This window comes from Bos javanicus, chromosome 19 (assembly GCF_032452875.1).
Source record: "Bos javanicus breed banteng chromosome 19, ARS-OSU_banteng_1.0, whole genome shotgun sequence".
Lineage (NCBI taxonomy): Eukaryota > Metazoa > Chordata > Mammalia > Artiodactyla > Bovidae > Bos > Bos javanicus.
Window position 1 is genome coordinate 34473718 of NC_083886.1, and position 21502 is coordinate 34495219.

A 21502-nucleotide genomic window follows, 5' to 3' on the forward strand; every position below is an offset into this window, starting at 1 on the left:
TATTACTCAGCCATTAAAAAGAATACATTTGAATCAGTTCTAATGAGGTGGATGAAACTGGAGCCTATTATACAGAGTGAAGTAAGCCAGAAGGAAAAACATAAATACAGTATACTAACGCATATATATGGAATTTAGAAAGATGGTAACAATAACCCTGTATACGAGACAGCAAAAGAGACACTGATGTACAGAACAGTCTTATGGACTCTGTGGGAGAGGGAGAGGGTGGGAAGATTTGGGAGAATGACATTGAAACATGTAAAATATCATGTAAGAAATGAGTTGCCAGTCCAGGTTCGATGCACAATACTGGATGCTTGGGGCTAGTGCACTGGGACGACCCAGAGGGATGGTATGGGGAGGGAGGAGGGAGGAGGGTTCAGGATGGGGAACACATGTATACCTGTGGCGGATTCATTTTGATATTTGGCAAAACTAATACAATTATGTAAAGTTTAAAAATAAAATAAAATTAAAAAAAAAAAACAACACTGGAGTGGGTTGCCATTTCCTTCTGCAATGAATGAAAGTGAAAAGTGAAAGTAAAGTCCTGGAGTGGGTTGCCATTGCCTTCTCCATTTAGTTGCTAGTTGTATCCAACTCTCAGCACCCCATGGACTGTACCCTGTCAGGCTCCTCTGTCAATGGGATTTCCCAAGCAAGAATACTGGAATGGGTTGCCAGTTCCTTCTCCAAGGGATCTTCTCCACTCAGGAATCGAATTTGTGTGTCTTGCATCTCCTGTGCTAGTAGGTGGGTTCTTTACTAGCTGAGCCATCAGGGAAGTCAGAGGAATTTGAGTTATTTTCAAAGAGAATCCATGGTGTTAAAATATGGTCAAGACCATTCCCCGTTTATCACCCTCTTCCTACCAGGTGATCTTATATAATAATAAATCTATTTTCACCTGTTTTGCAGTAATCATCTGGCTGACTGCATGTATGTTCCTGCATGCGTGTACGTATTTGGGTGTTCATGTGGATCAGGGTGGGACAAAGGTGAATAAAACCCTTGGAGGTGGAGCTGCTTGTATCTGTTAGTATCCACTCCTCTCCCAGCCCAGCTGTAAGGTTACCCTGTGCTATGGTGAGTGGACAAAGATTTCCCCAGAGTGATGTCAGAGAGAGTATAAAGGAGCATACAAGACATCAGAAAGCACCCCCACTCCCAGAGCACATCCCTGAGTCCCCTCGTGGCATCTGGAGCTTTTCATCACTGCTACCATTCCATCCCCATCTAGACACACGCGCACACACACCCTAGGGCAGACTGTAGCCATCTGTCTCCCAGAGGGTCTCCAATCCATTTTTCATTCATTTCTTAATTCAACAACCTCCATACTTCCAGAGGCACCCAGGTTGGGTTTGGGACAAGGACGTAGCCATTTACATTAGGATGCTGTTAGTTACCGCTTTCTATCTAACAATATTACTACATACTTAGTGGCTGAAAATGGCACACATTTGTTATCTCACAGTATCTGTGGGTGAAGGTCCAGGCACAGCTTAGCTGGGTCCTTGCAGTGGGCTGTCAAGGTGTCAGCCAAGACTGGTTTCTCATGTGAAGACTCTACTAGGGTTGATCCACTTCCAAGCATCTGGGGGTTGTTGGCAGGGGTTAGTCCTCATCTGTCTTTCTGGGCTGACAGTTTCTTGTCTTGCAGATTTCCCATCACACTTGTTTCACCAATGCCAGCAAGGAGGATTCTCCTAGTAAAACAAGCATTAGAATCATGTCACCTTTGTTGCATTTTATAGGTTAAAAGTAAGTCACAAGTCCTACTCACACTCAAGGTAGTGGAGCAGATAACACATAGGTGTGAATACCACGAGGCTCAGATCATGGGAACCACTTTGGAAAATGGGAACTGGATAAGGAGTACCTTCTTCTTCTTTTTGCCGTTTCTTGTGGATTGCAGGATCTTACTCACCCTACCAGGGACTAAATCTGCTCTCACTGCAATGGAAGTGAGGAGTCTTAACCACTGGACTGTCAGGGAAATCCCAGGGGGTGCCTGATGGTAGGAACTAAAAATCTTTTCCCCAAAAGTTTTTGAAAACCAATGAAGGGTTTTAAGCAGGAAGGTAACATTTTATTCTTAACTTTAGAATGATCACTGGCCAGAACGTGTGGCTAACAGACTGGTGGGAAAGCAAAACTTGACTTACAGAAATCAGCTAGGAGGCTGGTACCTTAACACCAGAGAAACGTCGGTGTCTAGAACTAAGGTAATGGGGCTTCCCTGGTGGCTTAGACATTAAATAAACCGCCTGCAATGCAGGAGACCCAGCTTCGATCCCTGGCTCAGGAAGATCCCCTGGAGAAGGGAATGAATACCCACTCCACTATTACACTAAGGTAATACTGAAGGGAAAAGAGAAACATGAACAAACTGGAGAATGATTTAAAGAATACAGTGAATAGGACTTGGTGATGAATAAACAGTAAGAGTTGAGGATATTCAGGTTCTGGCTTTTGCATATTATTTGTGAGCAGTGATATTATTCACTGAGAAGAGGGACAGGGTAGACAAAAATTAGTTTGAAGTGGGTAGGTTTGTCCAATAACAGAAAGTGAAAGTTGCTCAGTTGCATCCAACCTAGGCCAGAACACTAGAGTGGGTAGCCTTTCCCTTCTCCAGGAGATCATCCCAAACCAGGGATGGGATCCAGGTCTCCCGCATGGCAGGCAGACTCTACCAACTGAGCTATCAGGGAAGCCCATTAACAGAGACTAACTGTGCTCCCTTGAGGGAACACCTCCTTTGATAAATTTAATTTTTATGCTTGCAGAGAACCTGTTGCTCAAATCTGTTGAGCCAGTTGAAACTGGTTGAATCTTTTCAACTCACCCATTTCACGTGTGAATTTTCAGTATTACAAGTAGTCTACGAACGCATGCACATCGGTCTGCAAATACACCTTTCACACTGACGGCAAAGGATGAGTTCGGGAGAAAGGAGACGAATGTGGGGAAAGCCAAGTACTCTGAACATCTTACACTGGAGTGTCTTAGGTGGGACGCCTCAGCAGCGCCACGTGCAGACAGAGTGCGGGACTTGCAATATCTCGGTTCTGCCGTTTGCTCTCTTGCGTGTCCGCGGGATCCCGCACGAGCTAAGCGCCCGCTACTCTCGCGAGAGGGAGGCAGCCCTCGGCTCCTAGGATTCCCCCAACCGCGCCAGGCGCGATCCCACCTGCTAAGGAGCGGGAGTCTGGCCGCGCCCGGGGCCTTCTGGGAATCGTAGTTCCGGGGCCGAACGAGGCCCGCCAGCCTAACCCCCTGCTCTTGCGCATGCGCGGCCCCGCTGGCCCGAGAAGTTCGTAGCCTTTGTGAGGCCGTGGTGGGAGGTGAGTTGTCGCTCAGGTGTCGGTTCTCTCACTCGGCCTCGGCGGTACCCCTAGATCAGCTCTCTGCACCAATCCGGGCTGGAGTGCGCGCTGGAGGAAGGGACGTCGAGGGCAGGAACGAGGCCCGGGGGCGCGGGACGGGCGGGCGGGTGGGGGGCTTGATCTGCGCGGCGGCCCCTCGGCGGCGGCCGGGGCGCTGGTGCTCCGGCCGCGCGGTCCCCCAGCGGCAGCGCCAGGCGCTAGCGCCCAGCTTCAGGGATGCTTGTCCCGGCTTTCCAGGTGCCAGCTTCGAGGGCCGAGCCGGCTCGGGACGGAGCGAAGCCTTTTGGAGGAGCCCCCCGAGGGGCGGCGGGAAGGAGGACCACGAGGCCTCGGGGCTTCCCGCCCCTCCGCCCCGAGCGGGCTGCGCTGGGGGGAGAGCAGAACCTTCGCGGCCTGGAGGAGGCGGTGACCATGGAGACTGATGTGGCCGAAACGCCCGGGAAGAGAGGTGAGAAGGGCTGGTGTTGAACTTGGGCTGGGGGCCAGGCCGAATCCTTCCTGATGAACGGGAGTCAGTGTTGTCTGACTCCTTTGTTTGGGGACGGACGGGCTCTTCGAGTGAGAGTGGAGAGCTTGCTGTGGGATCCCCCCTCTTCCCACTCCAGCTGGGTGCACAGCAGACCCTCCAAAGCCTCCCTCAAAATGTGAGCGAAATGTTATTAATTGCTGCTGAGGCTTGGGCATAGCCTCTCACTTTGTCTCACACCTTCTTCTCCTGGGTGACTATACCATCCTAGCCTCATCAGTGGGTCCGACGGTTTAGCTTTTTGGTTGGCAAAAGTATCTTCCACATCTTCCCAGTTGGCTCATTGGTAAAGAACCCGCCTGCTAATGCAGGAGACACAGGAAAGAAAGGCTCGAGCCCTGAATCTTGAAGATCCCTTGGGGAAGGAAATGGCAACCCACTTCAGTATTCTTGTCTGGGAAATCCCATAGACAGAGGAGCCTGGCGGGTACAGTCCATGGAGTCGCAGAGAGTGGACACGACTGAGCACGCATGCATTTTCCACACCTGTTTTTCCACTTTGCACAAAAACTCTTTGATTTCGGTAGAGCAGATCCTTTGTCTTACAGAGGAGACACGAGGCATAGGAGTCAGTGACTGGTTTCCAGTTCTCCTAGATCAAGGCTTTCTTGAAGTTTGCTCTGTGACCTACATCAAATCCACGCTCCTCCCCCACCCCTGCTTGTTGGATTTCTAGGTTCTACCCCAGTCTCAAGTAATAATAATTATTTGGAGGTGGGATCCAGCAGTCTGTCTTTGGACTAAGGTTGCAGGGTGATTTCTTTCAGAGCTGTTGAGCCTGTTTTTCCCATGTTAATTTGATGTTGATTAAGCCTGGTGGTGGGGGGACGGTGCAGCGGGGACTTTAATTTCCAGGCTCAGAGGGTGCCCTCTTCCAGGATCTGTTAGGGTAACAGCAGATGAATGAATTGAAGCCCCGAAGAGCAGCGTTCCTGAGTTATTTCCAGATTGGGATGCCTTCAGTAGCAGTGTCTGTAAGGAGCACCAGTAGTACAGTGGCAGGAGTTTTAAACTTGCAGATCTGCGTCACGAGATATATTTGGGTCCTATCATGACTGCTTTCTTGTGTTTAGCGCTGCCTCCCCAGGATTCTCCCTTTTCTCAAGAAAACTGCACAGAAGAGGGAGAAGTGGCAGCTTTGCGCCTCACAGCCAGATCGCAGGTGAGTGGAAGTCTCTGCTGATTATTGAAATTCACCTTATCTCTCAGATCGTGGACATGCTCTCTTCTGTTTGAAGTGGAGTTTCTGTGCCCCGCTAGAGCCCATCTGGAGAGCTGAGTTCTGATTCTAAGAGATGGCTCGAGTGACTAGTGGATTCGGTGGGAAATATTTTCTACTTCTTCACAGTATCTTGTGCATCTAGTTTTATCACTGAGCAGGCATGGAAGGAGCTTTGCCCTTCTTTAACGTAGCAGCTAATTTCTGTACCTGGTATTTGGAAATGATTTTAAAAGATAGTGTGGTGTACTCTTCTTAAAATGTATGTTTCAATAGGGGGAAACAGCATACACGTGACTGTTAAATAGGAATTTAAGAGAGCACCTTAAGTGCTGGAGTGAATTATGAACATAATTACTCAGATAGTTCAAAGAAATACCGGAAGAGGAAGCCTGTAGAAGGATTCTAATCAGCCCTCCAAGATGATGAATGCTCAGGTATTTTAGAGGTGAAGTGTTATCAAGTTGCAGCTCACTTTCCAATCTCTCCCTTCCTCAAGGGCTGATATTAAGAATTGTTAATTTGGGACTTCAATGACAGTCCAGTGGTTGAGACTCTACTTCCACTGCAGGAGGCTCAAGTTCAATCCCTGGCCAATGAACTAAGATCCTTTATGCCCTGTGGTGTGGCCAAATATATATATATTAGAATTGTTGGATATAAGTGATAGTTGTAATATATGGGTGATTGGTATAGTCTTTCAGCTTTCTTTGCATGTCCAAAAATTTTTAATTTTTATTAAACTTGGGTAGGAGAAAAGAGTTCTCCCTGATATGTGTCATACCACAACCCAAAGATTCCTCCACTAGCCTCTCTCTTGGCTGCTTTAATCCAGAGTGTGAAAAGTGGGCCTGGCACATTCCTACCGTTTAGCAAAGTGATTTCTCAGGATCCTTGTGGACTTGGTGGCTTCCGTTGGTTTCTTGAATGTCTTATATGAATATTGAAGATGTTATCACTCAAGAAGCTTTTTAAGTTGCAGCTAATGAAAATTCTAACTGGCCTAAGCAAGTTTATTGACAATTATAAGGGAAAAGCCAGGTCTGGCTAAAATTAAGTTCCGACAGTAGCATTAGAACCTGTTTTTTCCATTTCAGTCACCTTTTCTTTTCTCTCTGTGTGTTTTGCGCTCAGTCTTTTCTTATAGTGCAGGCTGGCCCCTAACAAATTTAGGCTTACATCTTCCCATGTTGAAAATCAGAGGAAAAGAACATCTTCCCTTCTGGTAGTTCCAGATTCCAGAAGTACTGAAAGTTAACTCTAATGGGTATTATACCCTTCCTTGGACCATTATTGACCAAATCTGAGTGTGATGATCAGAGTGTAGACCTGAGCACACACATGTAAACCTGTATCCCACCTGTGGGTTAGAGGTGAGCTAGTACTGCCTGAACTGCGTGGACTAAACGTGGCCGGTATGGCAGCCAGAGGACAGTCAGGGTATAAGCACCAGAAGAAGGGTGAATGCTTAATACATTTCAACAAGAGACTAGTTTCGAGAGTTGTTACAGCTTCAGGATGGATTAAACCTTTTATGGAAATTTTGAAAATTCTCTGTGTGTCCTTTTTGTATTGCATTAGATTTTGTTTGATGCTAATATTGCAACTGTCTGTCTTATTAGAATTTGCCTGGGCTGTGAATCTTTTTTTAATGTTTTAAAATTTTGCTCACAGTAACCAGGTGAAAGGCACAGACATGTATAACTATAAAAGTATGTTATGCGTACTAACCTCACCAAGTTGTTTGCTACCTCTCCCTACTGAGGATAACAGTTTGGTATGTATTTTTCCATATGTTTCCCTTGAACTTGAACTACTGTATTCAGACATGAAGTATACTATGTTTCCTTCCGTTTCTCCACCCACCCACCCAGTCCCCAACTTTGGGGGTTTTGTCTGGATCTCTTTTTCTGAAAAGAGGATGTGTCTGTTTTAAGAAACCTTTTTATAAGGGAAATGAATTTATTCATATTAATATAATTACTTGTGTGTTTCACATTTTTGTTGCTGTGTGATTTTTTTTTTTTTTTAAATTAAAAATGTTTATTTAAGAAGACTCTATAATCAAATACAAGGATACACCATAGACTTCAAGACAGTTGAAACATACATAACAGAGCATTATGTAGTATCGAAAATATGTAATAGCTGTAAATCCATACGGAAAAGACAAAACATAACAGAAAAACGGGCAAAAGGTAATGCCTGCGAAATCATACCGCATTTCCTCAGTGTCCTGTACTTACAGGAGGCAGCGCTATTCAGTGTGGGGGACTATCTATAAGAAAGGAATATCAGAAGAAGACCACTGGGGCCCTCTGGAGGCTGGTTACTACACACACAAAATAGTATTTTTTTTTATTTGACATACAGTCAATATTATTAGTTTCAAGATAGTACTTTGTAGTGTTTTGATAACATATATGTGTATTAAAAACATAAAAACACAAACTAGAATATTTAATCCCTCTAGGACAGAGGTTATCTCTGGGGAGAAAGGGATGGAATCAAAAGGTAATAAAATAAGTTTCAAATGCATCTAACACTTACATATTAATATGTTCATAGATCTAAAGAAAACATAACCAAATGCTAACATTTATTAAATCTGCATGGTGGAAATATACGGGTGTTCTTTAAGTGATTCACCTTTCCTCTTAAGTTTGAAATATTTCAACAAAGTTTTAAAATAATGAACCTGAAGAAATGAAAATAACATTTGCTTTGAACAAGCTTATTTTTATAGATTTTACAAATTGCAATTTTCATGACACATAAGAAAAATATTTTTCTAACATCAAAATAAGCATCTCTTTGGTATAGCAACACACCACAAGTGTTATCTTTAACATAAAAAATTAATCAAGAACTGTGACTTAATATGTTAAATAAAACTATCCTTTGCCCATCCATGTGTCCCCTTTCACAGGCCCATTGTGGGGCTTGGAAGTGTAGTTCTGTGCATACCTCCACAGCTACAAGAATTAAGATGCTGCATCAGATATGTCCAGAAGTCACACAACAGAGAATTAGTTGGCTTAATCATCGATACATATGACACAAACTCACCAAAAGAGAGAGAACACATGTGCACAACATATGATATGAGACGTAAAACAGAGCATTGTCATGAAGATCAAATAATATGAAAATAATTACATCATTTAAATTTGATGCATTTTTTTTAAAGTACTTGTTTAGAATTATTACATTCAGAATTTAAAATTATTACCTGCCAAGCTCCAAAAGTAATAATACAAAGCCATAATTTTGATAAGGCACTTTAAGGAGAACAATTAAACATACAAAACAGTGAATATAAGAAATATCCATAAAAGCAGTTAACCTCAGAAATAGAGGGGAAAAAAATATGTATTTTTTTCAAGATAGGCTTCAGTAAAAGTTTTTTTGAAAAGCATCACAGAGGGGCGAAAAATATTTATCATATATTTTTAAAAGTTGTTATCAAAGTTCAAATTCCTGTTTAAAAAAAAAAGATAACATTTTCCTTCAAGTCAGTGAGGTTCTGACTCAAATACTTTTTCAAGAAACAATTAACATCCTTATGCTAAAATTAAGAAGAAAAAGCAGCTTTTAATTATGCTGTCAACTCTTATTTAACAAACATCTAGTGACTGTTGTGTAACAGTGTTTTAGGTTGATGGAAATATGTAAGACACAATCATTGGTTCTAGGGAACTTAGCCCAGTGGAGCTAAATCTAACATTGGTAACATGAAAGTTTACCTTCTTTGGGCCATAAATAAAGCTCAATTTCAAATTCTGCTATTCTTGGCATCTTCTTGCAAATAGAAGAGCATAATGGCCCACCTAGTTTGCTACTGGTAACACTGTGGCATTATTATCTACTGATAACTTTCATAAAAGATTCTTTGAAAGTTCAGAGAACAGAAAGTGTTTAAAGATAAACAAATATGAATCAGCCTCAAAAATAACATCAGCATTCTGTTTACACAAAATGAAAAAAAACAAGAAAAATTTCATCTTCAGTATCCAGAACCGTGTGATTATCCAGTCTCCATGGTACATGTGCAAACACCATAGATGAGGAGGTATGCATTATTACAGTCAAATCAGTTGTCAGGCTTCAAGGAATCATAGCCTTCTTTCAAGAGGTCCCGCCATGTTTTAAGGAAACGTGCATTTTCTGTACATTTGAAAGCAAGCTCTTCCACTTGAGCTGATACTGCAGATGTGGCTTCCAGAAGTTTGGTTAATGAAAACGCTGCGTCTCCGATCTGCAGCTCCACCTCTTCCAGCGGGTCCACCAGTCGGCCGCTGCTCCTGCTCGGAACCGGCCAGCCCAAAACCCCCGGGGCGCTGGGGGAAGATGCTGAAGACGTGTCTGAAGACGAAGGAGAAGAAGGGGGCGGCGGCGGCGGCGGGGAAACCTGCAGCCCTTCAGGGTTCGCCATGGAGCGGGGCTGGCCGACTGGACCGGACTTGGGAGGCCGAACCAATACTTGCTGTGTGATTTTTGTAATTCTGTTTACTGTGCTTTCTCCTCCTATATTTTTTCTGCCTTTTGTGCAGTAGTTTGCATTTTGTTTTTCTGATTTTTTGTTTGTTTTTCTGATTTTTTTTTTTTTTAATGGTTTAGAAGTTAATTTCCACTGTCAGTTTAGCTATAGATAGGCAGATTGGAGGATCAAAGTCATTTTTTCTCATAGTATCTTGTTTACTTAGTAGCTTATTAATGATTTTTACATTTTCTAAGGATGATTCCTATATTTTTTTAAGTCTCTAAGATTAGTTCCATTTTGGTAAACTTTATTTGAAATAATTGGAGACTTATGTAGCAAGTGGTAGAAAGATTTCTCATGTATGTACTCCATTCAGATTCTCCAGGATTTAACATTTCACTTCATTTATTACTTTCTTTTTCCAGAATCAGGAAGTTGATGTTGTTATAGTACTGTAACATACTGCTCTTATTCATGTTTCCCAGTCCCTTATTTTTCTTGATTTTCTTCCCCTTAATTTCTGCTTTTATCCTGTAATTCCTTCTGTTTCCCCTCATTCTGTCTCTAATTGACTTGTATGCTGTGTTCACTTAATTACACTAATTTTTTAAATGAAATGGAAGTGTTTCTTCGGACACTTTTAGCCTTATGACATTGATTTTTGCCTTTTATTTCATTATTGTTTTGAAATTTTAATATTTTTGTAATTAATTTTTTAAATTACCATCAGTTATTGCTTTTTCATTTCTGTTTTGAAATTTATTAACATTTACTTTGTTACTTTTGCAAATGCTTTATGGATATTTAAATAGAAGTTGTTTTCTATCAAGTTATAGCATTTGGTATATTTATTTCAACAACCTAGAATATTATTCCCATTCTCTATCACTTAAAGAGAAACGTTCGGTACTGGTATGTGTCTTTTTCCAATGAGTTTTTGTATTTTGTGTGTTAGATAAACTCAGTCCTAAGGTGTTTACATATGAACATTTACATTTTATATCTGTACCCTTTCTTAATCTGTTGATGTCATTTTCCAGTTTAATGCTTCTTGCTTTGAATTGATTCCGTGCTTCACTGAGCTTGTCCAGTCACAAGTTCTGTGTAAATTATCTTTCAAATTTTTTATTGGGGACTCACAAGGAGAATTATACAGATGTGCTTTTTGTCTCTGCCTGTATTTCATTTACTTTGCCAAACTGTTTTATTGATTCATTATTTTTAACTCTTTATTCCCCAGAAAAAATGATAGTCTCTCAGTGCAGAAACCATGGTCTTCCTTTGATTCTCATGTTGGATCTTGGACAGTGTGCCTGGCACATAATTGTTGCCCAGCGACTTTACATGGAAAGTCCAGAACACGTGAGAATGCTTGTCTCTTACTGCAGTCATTCCCCCTGTTAAATACATCTACGCACTTAACTCCAGGACCAGCAGAAACTGAGAGGTGATAGGGAGACTGCGGAGAGACGGATGGTGAACAGAAGTATGTTTTGTGTCTTAGGCATCAGTGACCTTCAAGGATGTGGCCATGGACTTTACCCCAGAGGAGTGGGGGAGGCTGGATCCCACCCAGAGGGACGTGATGCTGGAGAACTACAGGAACCTGGTCTCACTCTGTAAGGACAGACTCTCATTGTGACTCCTGACCTGCTTATGGGGACCTCACTGTTTTATTGGCAGTGAAGTAGCTTAACAAAGCCAGAAATATGTAAAGTGTTGGTCCCTTTGGGCCCAGAGAGAATCTGTTTATGCTCTAGGGTCTTGGTGAAATGTCTGGGCTTGTTTTCTTTTGTTAGGAGTCTTTGGATTCAGGTGACAGAAACTGAATTCAGACTAGCTTGAAAGGGAATCAGATACGGTGTCAGGATAATTCCTGCTTATTTTTTAATGACGTGCCATAGGTTTGCCTGAATCTCCCTGTGGGCAGAGATGGCCTTTGGCCTCTCTAGTGTTACGTTGTTCTTCCAGTGATAGAGCTGAGGAAAGAAAGAGGGCTTCTGTCCTGGGAGTTTCATCAGATAGGCTCATGTATCCATCATGAGACAGTACTCAAGCCAGGGAAATAGAGAACACTCTGGCCAGTTTGGATCCTGTGTCCACCTCTGTGTGGTGTGTTTGTGTGCAAGTGTGTGCATGCACACACATACATGTACATGTATTGTTCATATGAGGAGTGGAAGGAAGTATCTTAGTTCCTCCCAAATCTCATGTAATAAATTCAATAAGAAAGTGGGTTCTAGTAACTGAAGCAAAAAGAAAGGAAAACATCAGAAACAACTAGTCATAGACCCCCAGGCTCATGGTGCTGCTGCAGGGGTCCCACTTCACCCAGCTCTTTGCCTAAGCTGAGGACTGATAAGCAGTGTCTCCCTGGGGACTCCTGTAATAAACAAGTGAGAAATTCTTTTTTTTTTTTTCCATTTTTTACAGGCTAAATGTTTGTCTTTTCAAATGCGTGTGACTCCTTACTGTGCCCAGACTCCTGCTGCACATGTTTTAAGCTTCGTTTATAGGCTTCCACCTCCCTCATTCCAGAACTTCCTATGGTGTCTTGTCTTTGTGGATCCAAGGGTTGGGACTGTGCTCTGGGACACAGCTTTATACCCATCACCAAGAGCTAAGTTCCTTTTTTTTTCTAATGAGCAGGGCTTCCGGTTTCCAAACCTGAGAACCACAGTTTGGAGAATGGAAAAGAACCACTGCTGCTTGAGAGAAAAGCCCCCAAAAGCAGCTGCTCAGGTGAGTCAGATAGATGGGGGTCTCCAGAAAGAACAATCCCATGGTGGTTTGTTAAGTGGTCCAGTAGTTAAGACTCCTTGCTTACAATGCAGAAGCCATGGGTCTAATCACTAGTCAAAGTACTAAGATCCTGCATGCTGTCTCTACTTGTTTATGTCAGAGATGCTACAGTACAACATGTCGAAAACTGAATGCCTGGTATGTGCCCAAATTCTCCATCCCCCTAACAGGATCCTCTTCCAATAATTATATTAATAACACTCACTGCTTATCAAATTGTACGTCAGAAATCTGAACAATCTTTACATAACCCCTTCGCCTTTATCCAGTTCGTCCTTGTGTTTATCTGATCACTTCTAAGTATTTCCTCATCATTAACATCCCTCTGTCTCCCTTTCATCTGAGGCCATCTCCCTGACTCCTGTAAACTCCTTACCCCTGTAAACTCCATTCTTCATGTGACAGTGAGTGATGTTTTCAAAATGCAAGTCTGATGGCGGTCACCCTTTTGCTTAGGACTTGTCCATGGCTTCCCGTTGCTCTTTGGATGACAGCCAAAATCCTAGAGGCCTATAGACGCTCGTGAAATCTGTACCTTACTCATAATATCCAGCCCTGCTTCATATCTACTTTCCCTCTGATTTTGTACCTTATCTTAGCAACTCTTAATGGTTTTAGCGTCATTGAACCTATTTAACTCCCCAAATTGTTGAGAATCCTAGCAAGCTTTTGTTTATGTGGGTTATATCTACCAGTAGTTACCATATTAGAAATTAAAAGTGAGAAAGATTTTAAACTATCATGATTAATTTAGAAATAACAATTATAAACCCATTGCATGTTAACACAAATAACACAATTTAAATAAAAATTATTTCTCTACAACAAAAATTATTGAAAAGAATGGCATTGTTTTACATTTTTGCAGGTCTTTTTGTATATGGCTAATAGAGGACAGCTTTATAATTACATCTGCTTCTGAATGCAGCTTGATGTGATGCATTGTTTTGGTTGGCCTGTACGAAGAATATTGCCTCACGCCAATATTTAGTTAGAAGACATAGGAGTATTTTATAGGCTTTTGAGAAAATTTTGGCTTTTCTCTTGATTATACACCAAAATTGGGCAAGCAGTAGTTTCCTAAAGGTTAGGTGCAAGGTGCATCTGAAACCATATCCATGAACTTTTCATACTCTTAAAATCTATTGATCTTTTGGAAAATTTTGTTTACTGAGTTAGGCAGATCTTCCAAATACTGACACATTATGCAATATTTTAAAAGCACAATTTTCAGTATCACCACTGACCTTATCAGAAAAGCCTTTAAGTATTAGGAAACTATCAAGCTCTCAGTGGGAGTTAAAAGTTTTCCAAAATTCTAATTTCTGCCTAAAAGCTCACATTTTTTCAAATACTGTCAGTTGTTTTCTTTGAAATGGTAGGCTCATCTTTTTTTCAGTTCTGAGAGAATATCTGCCAGATACCCAACATAGATAACATAGTTTGCCAGTCATTCTTTCAAGTAAAAGTGCTAGTCTATTTAAAAAGGAAAAAATGACTGATTCCACAATGGATGGTTTTCCTCAAGACAAGCACCATATTTTGATATAAGTGGACTTGCATTATGAATATTTCCTATTTCATCATCTAGAATGTTAAAAAGGCATGTAGTCAAAGTTTAATAGATTAAAATTAATTTATTAAATTAATAATGTTTCCTGTTGTTTCCATAGACATTTTTAGGTGAAACTGGCTCCCCCCCTGCTTAACTGAGAGTACACAGTAGGGGAAAATGTAACAGCTACTAGTACATCTGGTGTTTTGTCCTGATTTGTGCCTAAGTTGTGGGCAGTTTCACCACCATTACTTTTGCAACATAAATGCAAATGTCAAGACAATGAAAAAGGCCAATAAGATCCAAGTATTATTTTGAAAAGTTTTGAACCTAGAGACTCCCAGAGATCCACAGACCACACTTTGAAATCACTGCCCATACTAGCCTTATATCAATTTATATTTTACAAACAACTTATGTAGCACCTATGCTGTATCAGGGTCCTCAGTGTTTTATAAATATCCTCATTTAATGCTCCTTGAGGTAGGTGTTGTTTTTATTCTTCATGAAGCAGATACTGGTTTTGCCCCAGCTTACAGATAAGGAAGCTAAAGTAGAAAAGTTAAATAACTTGGGCCAGGTCACATGGCTGGAAGTGGCAGAGCTGGTTTTAAATTCATGCATTCTTATTTCAGAGTCCATGCTGTCAACTGCTGTGCTCTTCCTAAGTGCTGCCTCTCACCTTGGGGCTTCTGTACATATCATTTCCTCTACCTGGAAGGCTCACCTCTGCATCTGTACCTGTTACCTGCAACACTCACCTGGACCCCAGCCCCACTTGGATTTCAGCTCAGTGATTTACCTTCTCAGGGAGGACCCCACCCCCCATCCCCCTGGATTCCCCTTGTAATCTTTCACAGCATCACTTGCCTTTTATTTCTTACTAAGGTGCATTTTTTATATGTATTCATGGACGTCAGACTAAATTTTTTTCTCCCCTTGTGTACATAGGTACTGTTTGTTTTTCCCCAGAGCCTAGCATATCCAATAGATAATCGTTGAATGAACAGATAGATGAGTAAATAAATGAACAAAGTTCATCTGGCTGTGTGGAATGAGACAGATCTAACTTGTCTTCTGAATGTTTAATAAGTCACAGGACCATTTGCTTTAAAAACCAATTATTTTAGTTCACTGACTGAAATTCCACCTTTGTATTGTCCTTAATTCCTTTATATACTTGATTTTGTTTCTGAAATTGCTCTTCTGTTTCATTTTTTGTTGTTTGTTATTGTTTAGTGGCTAAATCATATCTCTTTTGCGACCCCATTAACGCACCAGGCTTCTCTGTCCATGGGCTTTCCCAGGTAAGAATACTTGAGTGGGTTGCCATTTACTCCTCCAGGAGATCTTCCCAACCCAGGGATTGAACCCGTGTCTCCTTCATTTCAGACAGATTCTTCACCACTGAGCCACCTGGGAAGTCCACCTATCAAGCTACCAGACTTTTTTTTTTTCTACCAGACCTTTTTTTAGGCAACCAAGAATTTATCTGGTCAAATGGATTTCACTGAACTATTTATTTATTCTTTGGAACTATACTCTTTATCAATTATTTTGGCTTTATAATTTCATATTTAACATAAAAATTCTAATAGATGTATAGTAGATATATTCAGAGAGGTTGGCTACTGTTCCTGTTCTCTTGTATTCTGTTGCTCTCTCTGTAGGTAATCTTATTTACTAGTATTTCATGTATCTGTCCTTGATTTTGGAAAATGTAACCAAGTATGTTGATAATATCTATATCTCTCAAAGTAGCAAACCAAACACACTCCTTTCTAGTTTGCTGGGGGGGGTTTTTGTTTTGTTTTGTTTTTATTTATTTATTTCACTTTACAATATTGTATTGGTTTTGCCATACATTGACTTGAATCCACCATGAGTGTACATGTGTTCCCCATCCTGAGCTGGGGTTTTTTAAGTCTATTTAATGTATCCTGTAGATCACCTCCTAGCAATTATGTAGTGATCAATCTATTTTTTTAAGTTGCACATACTCCATTGTGTGTATACACCATGATTTAATCAGTTCTCTATAGTAGAATATTTGAGATGTTACCAGTTTTGCTACCTCAATTAGTGTTGTAATGTTTAGCCTTGTGCAGGTATAATTTAATATATTTGCCATTATATCTTAGGGAGGTCATAGATTTTTGAATAGAGACATTATAAATGCATTCTTAGGGGAGATTTTAAACTGAAAATGGAGTGCATAGTAGGATTGAGTAAGGCTGGGTGACTGGAAACTTAGAAGTCATCACTGTGCCTGCACCAAGGTGGTGACTACCTGGCTGTTTCTGATAGATAGCACTTGATGTTCTGTTAGAGGCTGTTCCTCCCCTGTCCTGATCTGGGATACTCATTTCCTGCTCATCCAGCAATATAGCACTTCCTCTCCATCCCTCCTCTTGTCTTTCTGGTCATCTTTTGCCCTATTCTGCCTCCTGGGTCAGATTGTGTACTGATTTATCTGCATAACTCTGTACTTTTATTCCCCTCCATTTGCTTCTCTTTGCAAATCATCTTCCAAGAGTCAAATCCACTTCCTCATTGAAGCTGTGCCTTTCACCTTCATTAACTCTGACCCATTACAGAACTGCCATTTTGTCAAAACTCAGAAGACGAAGGAAATTTACATTTCCAATTTCTTTCAGACTCGGAGACTAGTCCCAGAAGCAAGGATTCAACTTCAGTGCAAGATTTTTCCAAAGAAGAATCATGCCAGGTTGCAGTCATAGACAGACTGACAAGGGACAGTGTCTGTGACTCCAGCACAGAAACAACTCTTGACTGTGAAGACTGGTTGGAGAATCAGCAGGGAAGTCAGGAGAGACACTGGACAGGAATGTTCACCCACATGAATTCACTCCCAGAAGAGAGAGCCCCTGAGCACGACGTTTACTGGAAAACCCTAGGCCAGAAGTCAGTCCTTCTCACTCAAGACAGAGTTCCCAAAGGACCCTATGCTTTCCACACCCTCGAAAAAAGACTGAAACAGAAATCTACCTTAATGAAAAAGCAGAGGACCTATAAAGAAAAGAAACCTCATAAATGCAATGACTGTGGTGAACTCTTCACTTACCACTCAGTGCTTATTCGACACCAGAGGGTCCATACAGGGGAGAAGCCCTACAGCTGTGCAGACTGTGGGAAATCTTTCAGCCACAGGGCTAATTTAACCAAACATCAGAGAACTCACACAAGAATTCTCTTTGAGTGCAGTGAGTGCAAAAAAGCCTTCACCGAGAGTGCATCCCTTGCCATTCATCAGAGGATTCACATTGGAGAGAGACCGTATGAGTGTGGCGAGTGTGGGAAAGGCTTTAATCGAAGCACCCACCTTGTGCAGCACCAGCTGATCCACACGGGGGTGAAGCCCTATGAATGTAACGAGTGTGATAAAGCCTTCATTCATTCCTCAGCACTCATTAAACATCAAAGAACTCACACTGGAGAGAAACCTTACAAATGCCAGGAGTGTGGGAAAGCCTTTAGCCACTGCTCGTCGCTTACCAAACATCAGAGGGTTCACACTGGAGAAAAACCCTATGAGTGCAGCGAATGTGGAAAGACCTTCAGTCAGAGCACACATCTTGTCCAGCATCAAAGGATTCACACAGGAGAGAAACCCTACGAGTGTCACGAGTGTGGGAAAACCTTCAGCCGGAGCTCCAATTTCGCTAAACATCAAAGAATTCATATTGGCAAGAAACCATACAAATGTAACGAGTGTAGCAAAGCCTTCATTCATTCGTCAGCCCTTATTCAACACCAGAGAACTCATACTGGGGAGAAACCCTACAGGTGTAACGAGTGTGGGAAGAGCTTTAAGTGCAGTTCATCCCTCATCAGACATCAAAGGATTCACATGGAAGAGCAGCCCTGAAAAATTACTTGAGTGCAAAGGAATGTAAGTTGGTGTTATTGCTGTGTTAAATACCTGAGTGGTTTAGGAGGAAGACCCAAAAAATGCTGCCTGAGAAACAGTTCTGTGTGCATCTAATTCTACTCACATAACACAGTAGTTTTGAGCCATAAACAGAATGTTTCTTCTATCCGTTGATTTGATCATTCTGAATGCTTCCAGCCAGAAATCTCAAAAGTTGATCCCTAAACCACCATCCCACTACCCATAATGCTCTTTTGTAGAAATTTAGAAAGTCCTTGGCAGTGGATAGCAATACAGTCATTGTGAAGTCCAGTTCCCCCTCTTTGTCATGCCAAAGCCTGTTACTCCATCTCACTGTGTAAGAACGTCCTTATCTTGTAGGTGAGGCTGAGGGTTCATATCCTCAATTATCAGGAAGACACAGAGCTGTTTATTTTCAAATCCAAAGTGGACACCCAGCTATCTGGAAAATGTCGTTTCTTTTACATTAACTATAAAAATTTAAAGATTAGAGTTGAAATACACTCTGGCTTCCCTCCCAGCCCCAAAGGCTGCTGTCTCAATTGATGAACAAATGGGGTCTGAGTTATGCCCACATGGATTAGGCTGACACTTAGATGGTTATTACCCCTCTGCTGGGTACATCCTCACTTCACACTTCTTGGAAGTGACCTTGAGATAGAGAAAGAGTTGGAACCTTAACTGTAGTTTTTTTTCAGGTCCCTCTTTCCTTATCTTTGACATTGAATGAATCCTTGGTTTTCTGTACTACAGAATTAGGGAGATTTCACTCCTTTACCTCATTCTGCTGTGTGTAAAGTAAGTTTTGTCACTTTGAGAAAAAGCCCCTGGGATATGGAGAGTCTAGAAAGTTGACTGATTCAGTGTGCTGTTCCATTTAGAGCCCCAGGCAAGAAGAAGACCTGGAGCAAGCAGCTCCAAGGCACAAGAAATATATCCTCAGACCTCATGTTATGCACATTTTTTTATCGTCGTTCTGTGTATTGGTCTTTGTCATATCCCAGAGCCCTGGAGAAGGTAGAAAAGGCAAAGAGCCACGCTGATCTTGACATAAGTTACATGGGTGACCAAAGACCTTGTAGTGGGAGGAAACACAAAAGCAAGAGTTCAAATAAATATTTAGCAGGACACCACACAAATGTCTTGTTATAGACTTTTTAAAATTGTTACAGAGACTGAAAAGATGATTATAGAAAAGAAAGAGGAAACATTTGCAGATTTCCTCTCTCTTCTCCTAAATCCTGTCCTTGATGAACACTCAACAGCCAGCCCACTCTTTTCCCCTCCACGTTATCCCCATTACTCCTTAGAGTTCTCATCGTTGCCTCCGTATACCTTAGTTCTATCATTGAGGAAAAGGAGAAGAAGAGTTTAAAGTGGGGGTAATAGAGATCAAGGTCAGGTCTAAAGCCAGCAATAATGGAAACCAAAACAATAGGAAATAGAGTGTCAAGGACTAAGGACAGGCTTTTTTTTTTTTTAAATCATTTAAAGAGCTGGAACTCTTGAGAGATGAAACTAGGAGAATGGCTGACATAGGACAAAATACAAAGGAGCTCAGCCCTCATCACTTGATACCCGGATTAACAACCTGAAGCAGGAATTGACAAACTGGCCTGGACCCACCACCTTGTTCTGTAAATAGTGTTTAATTGGAACTGGGCCTCACTCATTATTTACATGTCATGTGTAGCTATTTTTGTACTAAAATAGTGGAGTTAAGTAGTTAAGGCAGAGATTTCATGTCCCAGAAAGCCTAAAACACTTGCTGTTTCTCAACATCCCAGGTGTTTGAGAAGTTCGTTCATGATCTGGTGGCCAATACTTGGCTAACACAAGATTAGTGGGCTTGAATTCTGTCACCTCCACTTGGCAATTAATCATGTGACTTTAAAAAGGTACTTCTTTCTGAGCCCCAGTCTTATCTGTAGAATGGGAACAGGTCATCCCTCTCTCAAGGCTGTTGTGAGGATAAGACTGCAGGTAGAGAATCTGGCACACAATTACTCTTTTCTCTCATGAGTTTTCAGGAGCCCCCACATAAGCTAACATCCACGAATGCTCAAGTTCCTTACAGAAAATAATGTAGTACAGTTGGCCCTCCGTTTCTGAGGCTTTTGCATTCTCAGATTCAACCAACCATGGATGGAAATTTGTGTCCACGGTTGGTTGAATCTGCTGATGCAAAACAAAACAGAGGACAGGTTGTATTTATTAAAAACATGCATATAAGTGGACCTGTGAAGTTCAAACCTGTGCTATTCAAGGAAGGATTGACAACATACTTTAATGAAGTGGTGAGTCAGTTTAGTCTGCTGTAGTGAAATGTCACTAAGTGATTTGTTTATAAACAACTGTCTCACAGTTCTGGAGACTGGAAAGTCCAGGATCAAGACCCTGGTAGGATGTCTGATGAGGCCCCTTCCTGGTCCACAGATGGCCGTCTGTTTGCTGTGTCCTTCCATGGTGGAAGGGCTGGGGAGCTCTCTGGGGCATCCTTTATGAGGACATGTTTGTGAGTCTATGTTTCATGAGTTCTGTTTGTGAGGACTGCCTTCATGACCTCATCACCTCCCAAAGGTCCCACTTCCAAATACCAGCACTTTGGGGATTAGGTTTCATCGTGAATTGGGGGGTGGGGGTGGGGACACAAACATTCTATTAACAAGTGGCTGAGCATCAATCAGAATTAGTGTGTTTTCCCTTTGTTTATTGATCTGGAGGTGACCACCCTGCTCCCAGCACATGGTAGAGAAGGGCTTCACAACTGTCTGCTCTTGCTCCATCCCACACAGCCTCCTGGAGACCTCGTGGAATCTGTCTTTTTTCATCTAAGTATCACATAACCAGGAGCTGTACCGTATGTCTTGTAACTGCAGTTTAGCGTCAAGGGACTTAACTCTTAAGATAGTTTTACTAAGAGCTCTGGCCCTTTTCATATCAGTATTTGTTTTTATGCTTAAGAGTTTAATCTGACTGCGTGTTTGTACTCCCATGGGAATCTTGGAGATTTTAGTGTCCTGCTTTTCAAATGTTTTTGATAATCTGTAAACTAAATTTGATTGTTCTTATTGGCCCACTGTCAATAAAGATATTGTTTGTATATTTGTTGTCAGAAACTTTTGTAAAATGCTTTTAAATTCTCACTTAAGCATGTTTTGAGAGGTAAAGAAAGACCAACTATAAAATATCTCCACATCATTCAGGAAACCAATTGCATTTCTAATTGTTCACCTGGGCTTAATAACCTCTATCCTAGAGAAGGTGAAAGAGCTGAGGAAGATTATTCCTACCAAGTGGTGCTCAGGCCAAGTATATCCCTCACTTCGGAGTGATGGGGAGACCAGGGAGGGAAGGACTTCATGTGAAAAGTACAATTAAAACTAAGCCAAATACGTTGTTGGGCCAGAGACAGAATAATCCATACATACTAAATGCACGTGTTTATAACACACGGGATACTAATCTGTGGGGTTGAAAAGTAGATGATCCTTAGCTTTGGCAGGACAGAATGGGTAGTGCTTATGGAGGTTGAGGAGAGGAGCCTCTGAGTTGCTAATTTTATTCTATTTTCTTACACTGTGTTGTAGTTACAAAGGTGTGTTCAGT

The 21502-nt window shown here is 41.6% G+C and overlaps 2 protein-coding genes across 2 annotated transcripts; one reads left to right on the top strand and one right to left on the bottom strand.

Annotated features, from left to right (window-relative positions):
• Positions 1-3139: 3139 nt before the first annotated feature.
• Positions 3140-20996, top strand: ZNF286A (zinc finger protein 286A). Its single transcript, XM_061391143.1, has 6 exons — positions 3140-3353; positions 3633-3843; positions 4995-5083; positions 11128-11242; positions 12273-12365; positions 16638-20996. The coding sequence occupies exons 2-6, from the start codon at positions 3807-3809 to the stop codon at positions 17867-17869; spliced, it is 1566 nt and encodes a 521-aa protein (XP_061247127.1). The 5' UTR covers positions 3140-3353; positions 3633-3806; the 3' UTR covers positions 17870-20996.
• Positions 7727-9617, bottom strand: LOC133232133 (uncharacterized protein C4orf46 homolog). Its single transcript, XM_061391145.1, has one exon. The coding sequence runs from the start codon at positions 9573-9575 to the stop codon at positions 9234-9236; it is 342 nt and encodes a 113-aa protein (XP_061247129.1). The 5' UTR covers positions 9576-9617; the 3' UTR covers positions 7727-9233.
• Positions 20997-21502: the final 506 nt, after the last annotated feature.